Here is an 8934-nt window from a genome sequence, read left to right as displayed (position 1 = left end):
GACCCCTGGGGCACTCCACTTGATACTGGGTGCCAACTAGACATCGAGCCGTTGATCACTATCCGTTGAGACCGATGATCTAGCCAGCTTTCTATCCACCTTACAGTCCATTCATCCAGCCCATACTTCTTTAACTTGCTGGCAAGAATACTGTGGGAGGCTGTATCAAAAGCTCTGCTAAAGTCAAGGTATATCACGTTCACTACTTTCCCCATATCCACAGAGCCAGTTATCTCATCATAGAAGGCAATCAGGTTGGTCAGGCATGACTTGCCCTTGGTGAATCCATGCTGACTGTTTCCGATCAGCTTCCTCTCCTCCAAGTGCTTCAAAATGGATTCCTTGAGGACCTGCTCCATGATTTTGCCAGGGACTGAAGTGAGGCTAACAGGTCTGTAGTTCCCTGGGTTCTCTTTTTTACATATGGGCACTATATTTGCCTTTTTCCAATCGTCTGGGACCTCCCCCAATCACCACAAGTTTTCAAAGATAATGACCAATGGCTCTGCAATCACATCAGCCAACTCCCTCAGCACCCAAAGATGCATTAGATCTGGACCCATGGACTCGTGCATGACCAGCTTTTCCAAATAGTCCTTAACCTGTTCTTTCACCACTGAGGGCCGCTCTCCTCCTCCCCATACTGTGCTGCCCAGTACAGGAGTGTGGGAGCTGACCTTGTCTGTGAAGATGGAGGCAAAAAAAGCATTGAGTTCTTCAGCTTTTTCCACATCATCTGTCACTAGGTTGCCTCCCTCATTCAGTAAGGATCTCACACTTTCCCTGACCTTCTTGTTGCTGACATACCTGGAGAAACCCTTCTTGTTACTCTTCACATCCCTTGCTAGCTGCAATTCCAGTTGTGCCTTGACCTTCCTGATGACACCCCTGCATGCTCGAGCAGTATCTTTATACTCCTCCCCCGTCATCTGTCCAAATTTCCACTTTTTGTAAGCTTCCTTTTTTAATTTAAGCTTACCGAAGATTTCACTGTTAAGCCAAGCTGGTCGCCTGCCATATTTGCTACTTTTTCTGCACTTTGGGATGGTTTGTTCCTGCACCCTCCATAAGGCTTCTTTAAAATAGAGCCAGCCCTCCCGGACTCCTTGCCCCCTGGGGAAGGAGAAGAAATAGGTGGAGCTCTGAGTGAGGCCTCGGGCAGAAGGGGCAGGGCTGCAGGTGGAAAGAGTGGAGAGGGACTATATTGGGGATTGATCCTGCTTTGAGCAGGGGGTGGGACTAGATGACCTCCTGAGGTCCCTTCCAACCGTGGTATTCCATGATTCTATGACTACATAGAATACTCTGGCCCAGGACCCCAGGAAATCTGCCTCTGCTTGGGGCTATAGCTGGAGGGGGTATATGGGGCAGACAGATGGCTAGCTGGAGAGAGAGACAGAGAGATATTAAGCCATGCTGTGCTGCATGGGGAGAAGGGAATCAGGAGTGGATGACCTCACAGCTCTGAGGTTGACCTGAAGAAGATGCCATCAGCGACAGGACTAACCTTGCCCTGCCCGTTAGTCCAATGGAGAGGGAGTTAAAGGTTAAAACTCCAGTCCAGCAGCTGGCAAAGAGTGAGCAAAGGGACCTGTCTGGCTGCTCACCTGCAACCCGGACACAGCCTGGAGAGAGAACCAGGTCATCCAGGGCCATGCTGCCTTTGGGTCCTGTTCCAATCATGCCCTCAAGAATGATCTGCAGGGAGAGAACAAGCTGCAGGTAACACAAGGGAACACGCTAGCACCTGCTTCCCATGCAGGACACCCCAGATGTCACACAGGAATGAGGTCCGCCCCACAGAGTCCCAGCCAGGAGTTTCTGCCCGGCACTGCAGGCAGAGGATAGAGGGGCCATCATCTAATCGGCAAATGGAAGCAAATGATGTGTTGTGATGCAACACCGATACTGGCGTGATTTGTTTACCAGGGGAAGCTTGGCTTACATGGAGATGGTTTCACGACATGTGTGTCAGGGGGGAGGACATGCCTGGCGGGGAGGGGTCTGTGCATTGAATGTGTATGCGATGGTAGGTCAGTGCAAACAGTATGGAGGTGGGGCACTGTTTACGCTTTGTGATGATGGTGAGTAAGTGTTTAGGCTGTGTGATGGTGGGTCAGTGTGTAGGGTAGGGAGGGGGTGAGTGTTTAGTCTGAGATGAGGGTGGGTCAGTGTATAGGGTATGGGGGGGTCAGTGTTTAGGCTGTGTGATGGTGGGTGAGTGTGTAGGGTAGGGAGGGGGTCAGTGTTTAGGCTGTGCGATGGGGGGTCAGTGTGTAGGGTATGGAGGGGGTCAGTGTTTAGGTTGTGTGATGGTGGGTCAGTGTGTAGGGTAGGGAGGAGGTCAGTGTTTAGGCTGTGCGATGGTGGGTCAGTGTGTAGGGTACGGAGGGGGTCAGTGTTTAGGCTGTGTGATGGTGGGTCAGTGTGTAGGGTATGGAGGGGGTCAGTGTTTAGGCTGTGTGATGGTGGGTCAGTGTGTAGGGTACGGAGGGGGTCAGTGTTTAGACTGTGCAATGAGGGTGGTTCAGTGTGTAGGGTAGGGAGGGGGTCAGTGTTTAGATTGTGTGATGGTGGGTGAGTGTGTAGAGTACGGAGGGGGTCAGTATTTAGGCTGCGTGATAGTGGGTCAGTGTGTACGGTATGGAGGGGGTCAGTGTTTAGACTGTGTGATGGTGGGTGAGTGTGTAGGGTAGGGAGGGGGTCAGTGTTTAGGGTGCGTGATGGTGGGTCTGTGTGATGGTGGGTCAGTGTCGGGTAGGGAAGGGGTCAGTGTTTAGACTGTATGATGGTGGTGGGTGAGTGTGCAGGGTAGGGAGGGGGTCAGTGTTTAGGCTGTGCAATGATGGTGGGTCAGTGTGTAGGGTAGGGAGGGGGTCAGTGTTTAGGCTGTGCGACACTGGGTCAGTGTGTAGGGTACGGAGGGGGTCAGTGTTTAGGCTGTGCGACAGTGGGTCAGTGTGTAGGGTATGGAGGGGGTCAGTGTTTAGGCTGTGTGATGGTGGGTCAGTGTGTAGGGTATGCAGAGGGTCAGTGTTTAGGCTGTGTGATAGTGGGTCAGTGTGTAGGGTACGGAGGGGGTCAGTGTTTAGGCTGTGCGATGGTGGGTTAGTGTGTAGGGTGTGAAGGGGGTCAGTGTTTAGGCTGTGCGATGGTGGGTTAGTGTGTAGGGTATGAAGGGGGTCAGTGTTTAGGCTGTGTGATGGTGGGTCAGTGTTTAGGGTATGAAAGGGGTCAGTGTTTAGACTGTGTGATGGTGGGTCAGTGTGCAGGGTATGGAGGGGGTCAGTGTTAAGGCTGTGTGATGGTGGTGGGTTAGTGTGTCGGGTAGGGAGGGGGTCAGTGTTTAGATTGTGTCATGTGTGCGATGGTGGTGGGTGAGTGCGTAGGGTACGAAGGGGGTAAGTGTTTAGACTGTGCGATGGTGGTGGGTGAGTGTGTCGGGTAGGGAGGGGGTCAGTGTTTAGACTGTGCGATGGTGGGTCAGTGTGTAGGGTATGGAGGAGGTCAGTGTTTATACTGTGCGATGGTGGTTCAGTGTGTAGGGTAGGGAGGGGGTCAGTGTTTAGACTGTGCGATGGTGGTGGGTGAGTGTGTCGGGTAGGGAGGGGGTCAGTGTTTAGGCTGTGCAATGGTGGTGGGTCAGTGTGTAGGGTAGGGAGGGGGTCAGTGTTTAGGCTGTGTGATGGTGGGTCAGTGTGTAGGGTGGGGGGGGGTCAGTGTTTAGGCTGTGCCACAGTGGGTCAGTGGGTAGGGTATGGAGGGGATCAGTGTTTAGGCTGTGTGATGGTGGGTCAGTTTGTAGTGTATGGAAGGGGTCAGTGTTTAGACTGTGCGATGGTGGTGGGTGAGTGTGTCAGGTAGGGAGGGGGTCAGTGTTTAGACTGTGCAATGAGGGTGGGTCAGTGCGTTGTGTAGGGAGGTCAGTGTTTAGGCTGTGTGATGGTAGGTCAGTGTGTAGGGTATGGAGGGGGTCAGTGTTTAGACTGTGTGATGGTGGGTGAGTGTGTAGGGTAGGGAGGGAGTCAGTGTTTAGACTGTGTGATAGTGGGTAAGTGTATAGGATATGGAGGGGGTCACTGTTTAGGCTGTGTGACAGTGTGTCAGTGTGTAGGGTATGCAGAGGGTCAGTGTTTACGCTGTGATATGGTGGGTCAGTGTGTAGGGTAGGGAGGGGGTCAGTGTTTAGGCTGTGCAGTGTTGGGTCAGTGTATACATACCGAGGGAGTCAGTGTTTAGGCTGTGCGCTGATGGTGGGTGAGTGTGTATGGTAGGGAGGGTGTGAGTGTTTAGGATGTGCGATGGTGGTGGGTGAGTGTGTCGGGTAGGGAGGGGGTCAGTGTTTAGACTGTGCGATGAGGGTGGGTCAGTGTGTAGAGTAGGGAGGGGGTCAGTGTTTAGACTGTGCAATGAGGGTGGGTCATTGTGTTGTGTAGGGAGGAGGTCAGTGTTTAGGCTGTGCGATGGTGGGTCAGTGTGTAGGGTATGGAGGGGGTCAGTGTTTAGATTGTGTGATGGTGGGTCAGTGTGTTGGGTAGGGAAGTGGTCAGTATTTAGACTGTGCGATGAGGGTGTGTCAGTGTGTAGGGTGGGGAGGGGGTCAGTGTTTAGACTGTGCGATGAGGTGTGTTCAGTGTGTAGCGGTGGAGAGCGGGGTCAGTGTTAGACTGGGCGCATGAGGGGTGTTGTCAGTGTGTACCGGTGGGAGGGGTCAACGGTTTAGGCTCTGTATGGTGGTCAGTATGTTGGCGAAGTGAAACGTGGTCAGTGTTTAGACTGTGGCGATTGTGGTGGATGAGTGTGTTAGAGCGAGGGAAGGGTGCAGTGTTTAACTCGTGCGATGAGTGGGTCAGTGTGAAGCGGATGCAGAGCGGTCATGCTTTAGGCTGTGTGATGGTGGTCATGTGTTGTAGCGGTATGAGGGGTCAGTGTTTAGGCTGTGCGATGGTGGTCAGTGTGTAGGGTATGAAGGGGGTCGGTTTAGCTGTGCGAACAGGGGTCAGTGTTGACTAGGGTAGACGGAGGGAGTCTAGTGTTTAGGCTGTGTGACATGGGTCATGTTGCAGTAGGGTACGGGCGGGTGTCAAGTGTTTAGGCCTGTGCGCAAGTGGGTTCAGTTGTGTAGGGTACGGAGGAGTCGTGTTAGGCTGTGTGATGGCGGTCAGTTGTAAGGTACGGAGGTGGCAGTGTTAGGCTGCTGGGACAGTGGGTCATGTGTGTAGCGTATGACAGACAGGGTCCAGTGTTTAGGCTTGCAGTGGTGGTCGTGTAGGGTCACGGAGGGTCACTGTTTAGCTGTGCAACCAGTGGGTCAGTGTGTAGGTACGAGGGGTCAGCTGGTTTAGGCTGTGCGATGGTGGTTAGTGTGTAGGGTATGCAGTAGGCGTCAGTGTTTAAGGCTGTGCAACCAGTGGGTCATGTGTGCTTAGGGTACGGAGGCGGATCAGTGTTAGGCCTGTGTGACAGCATGTGTCAGTGTGTCAGGCATGCAGAGGCCTCAGTGTTAGCAGTTGCGACCGGCTGAGTTATGTGATTTAGGTATGTAGGCGTCCCAGTGTTTAGCTCGTGCGATGGTAGTCAGTTTTGAGGTATGAAAGGGTCAGCTGTTAGACGTGCGTATGGTGGGTCAGTGTGTAGGGTATGCCAGAGGGTTAGTGTTTAGTTCGTTTACAGTCGTGCAGTGTCGTGCATATGCAGACGGTCATGTTTAGGCTGTGCGTGGTGCCGTCGGTGTGATAGGGTAAAGACGGGCGATCAGATGTTTAAGCTGTGCAACAGCTGGCGTCAGTGTGCTAGGGTGACGAGGGCCGGTCAGTGTTTAGCTGTGCGATGGTGGGTTAGTGTGTGGTATGCGTAGAGCTCAGGTTTTAGGCTTGGACAGTGGGTCCAGTGTTGAGTCGGTACGAGGGGTTCAAGTCGTTTAGGCTGTTGACAGTCGTGTCATGTGTAGGGTAGGACGGGCGTCAGTGTTTAGGCTGTGCGACGGGGGTCTGTGTGTAGGGTAATCGGAGCGGGCGTCAGTGTTAGGCTGTGCAATGGTGTTCAGTGTGTAGGGGTATTGCAAAGAGGGTCAGTGTTTGACCTGTTGATGGTTGGGGTCGGTGTGTAGGGTAGGGAGGGATGTTTGCACGAACATTGTGTGCGCATGCGGGGGTGAGTGCGTAGGCGTATGGAGTCAGATGTTTAGGCCTGTGCAATGCGTGGTCATGTTTAGGGTATGAAAAAAGGGTCACGTGTTTAAGACTGTGTGATGGTGAAGTCAGTGCTGTAAGGTAGGGAGCGGGTCAGTGTTTGACCTGTGAATGTGGGTTCAGTGTGGTAGGCGTAGGGAGGGGTCAGTTTTTAAGGCTGTGCGACTGTGGTCAGTGGTGTAGCGTAGGAGGGGGCTAGTGTTTAGGCTGTGCGACATGGGGCTCCAAAGTGTGTAGGGTATGAAGGGTTCAGTGTTATAGACTGTGATATGGTGGTCCAGTGTTAGGGTAGGCGAGAGCGTCATTTTTAGGCTGTTGCGATGGGTGGGTCAGTCGGTAGCGCGTAGGGCAGGCGGGTGAGTGTTTAGGCTGCGCGATGGGGGGTCAGTGTGTAGGGTATGAAGGGGGTCAGTGTTTAGACTGTGTGACAGTGCGTCAGTGTGTAGGGTATGGGGGTGGTCAGTGTTTACGCTGTGATATGGTGGGTCAGTGTGTAGAGTAGGGAGGGGGTCAGTGTTTAGGCTGTGTGATGGTGGGTCAGTGTGTAGGGTAGTGAGGAGGTCAGTGTTTAGGCTGTGTGATGGTGGTGGGTCGGTGTGTAGGGTAGTGAAGAGGTCAGTGTTTAGGCTGTGCGATGGTGGGTCAGTGTGTAGGGTATGAAAGGGGTCAGTGTTTAGACTGTGTTATGGTGGGTCAGTGTGTAGGGTAGGGAGGGGGTCAGTGTTTAGACTGTGCGACAGTGGGTCAGTGTGTAGGGTAGGGAGGAGGTCATTGTTTAGGCTGTGTGATGGTGGTGGGTCGGTGTGTAGGGTAGTGAGGAGGTCAGTGTTTACGCTGTGATATGGTTGTTCAGTGTGTAGGGTTTGGAGGGGGTCAGTGTTTAGGCTGTGTGATGGTGGGTCGGTGTGAAGGGTATGGAGGGGGTCAGTGTTTAGGCTGTGTAATGGTGGGTCGGTGTGTAGGGTATGGAGGGGGTCAGTGTTTAGGCTGTGTGATGGTGGGTCGGTGTGTAGGGTGTGGAGGGAGTCAGTGTTTAGACTGTGCGACAGTGGGTCAGTGTGTAGGGTAGTGAGGAGGTCAGTGTTTAGGCTGTGTTATGGTGGGTCAGTGTGTAGGGTAGTGAGGAGGTCAGTGTTTAGGCTGTGTGATGGTGGTGGGTCGGTGTGTAGGGTAGTGAGGAGGTCAGTGTTTAGGCTGTGTGATGGTGGTGGGTCGGTGTGTAGGGTACGGAGGGGGTCAGTGTATAGGGGGTAGAGGGTTTGTAAGGTGGGTCAATATTCAGGATGTAATTCATTCCCCTAGGGAAGCTCAGCTGCAGCACCAATTCTGGGTGCTGGTCCAGCTCTTTACTCCGCCGTCCCGGCTGGCGTGTGCAAGACAGAACAGGGGACTCTTTGTCCTGTCCTTGGGTGTGTGGCGTGGGGGGGTGGGAGCTCTCCCCATGTCCTGCGCCCCCCGCACTGGGGCAGGGCTGACCAAGGCCTGGCTAACTGGGCCACGGGCACAGAGTGACTTCAGCAGCTGATGGGGAATGAGGTCGTGGGGATGCAGGGTCAGACTGGGAACGGGGCTGAATTGGCATCCTTGGAGCCTGAAAGCCCCTGTGACCCCCAAGAAAGCATCTCGTGGGTAGGGACATGCCCCGTGCTGCCCCAACCCTTCTTGGGATGGCGCCCTCTAGCGGCTCCGAGGGGATGCAGCCGCTGATGCCCATTCTCCCCTTTGCCCCTTCTCAGGGGGTGGCTTTTTGTCATGGTCATGGCTCTACTGGGTCCTGGCTTAAAACCCACATTGCCTTGCTGCTCCATGGCAAGAACTGGGCCTGGCACCCTGTGCTGGCCCAGCCGCCGGGGGGGGACAGGAATGATTTGCTGCCCACCTGGAAGCTCTCGGTCACACTGAAGTCCACCTTCTCCCTGAACCAGTAATCCCCCAGGTCCCCGGCCCTGGCGCGCACAAGCTGCATGACGCCGGAGCTGGGTTTGTAGTAGATGTTGAGGCTGCTGGTGGCCGAGTCGTAGAGGTGGGAGTAGAACACGAGCTGGACCCGGAACGAGCATACAGACAATAAGCGCCTCACTCTGCCAACCTGCTACTCAGGGCCAGGCTCAATCCCTGCGTGCCCAGGAGCAGCCAGCCAGGAAGGAGGCCCCGGGCTCCAGCACGGCCTTGGCACTGCCATCCAACCCAAAGCAGAGGCAGCATGAGGAGGACAGAGCAGCTGCAAAAGCACCCCGAGTGCTGGCTGGAGTGTGCCCCGCGGCTCTGCCTGGCTCTGCCTGGCTCCGGGCCATGCTCTCCTCATCCAAAGATCCCGGGAGATGCTGTTCAGCCTATACAGCACGACCCTCACCAGCCAATCAGCACCCAAACTTCCTGAACGTGCCTAGCGCTGGAGAATCCTGACTGGTTGGCGAGGAGGTCAGTGTCCCTCCCACCCAGTGGGGTGGTGCCCGGGGCTCTCTTTGACTCAATAAAATCCAGAACTTGGGAATTTCAAGCCTAATGATCTGCTTAGGCTCCCATAAAATCCCCACCTCGTGCGGCTCATCCACAGCCCTTCCCTCTGCTGCTGAGCTGGGACCTGCCAGGAGCTGAGCACCAGCTGTCCGGCAAACACCCAAGCTGCCTTGGGCAACACAGAGCCCAGTGGTACCTGCAGAGTTCAGTGGTTTCCAGCAAGCCTTGAAGGGCTGGTTTCTCCCCAGCAGCAGCCCCCCGAGGGTGGGTGAAGAGGGGCCCT

The 8934-nt window shown here is 54.6% G+C and overlaps 1 protein-coding gene across 1 annotated transcript in view; it reads right to left on the bottom strand.

The window, feature by feature from the left end:
* Positions 1-8934, bottom strand: part of MAMDC4 (MAM domain containing 4) — a 65232-nt gene that overhangs the window by 32987 nt on the left and 23311 nt on the right. Inside the window, exons 10-11 of the mRNA XM_075060684.1 lie at positions 8071-8232; positions 1608-1698 (exon numbers count right to left, since the gene is read on the bottom strand). Of these exons, the coding sequence (XP_074916785.1) occupies positions 1608-1698; positions 8071-8232 (253 nt within the window). The remainder of the gene's footprint in view (positions 1-1607; positions 1699-8070; positions 8233-8934) is intronic.

Source organism: Chelonoidis abingdonii, chromosome 24 (genome assembly GCF_003597395.2).
Source record: "Chelonoidis abingdonii isolate Lonesome George chromosome 24, CheloAbing_2.0, whole genome shotgun sequence".
In the NCBI taxonomy this organism is placed as follows: domain Eukaryota; kingdom Metazoa; phylum Chordata; order Testudines; family Testudinidae; genus Chelonoidis; species Chelonoidis abingdonii.
Note: the sequence above shows the minus strand (reverse complement) of the source record. Positions and strands in the feature narration are given on the sequence as shown.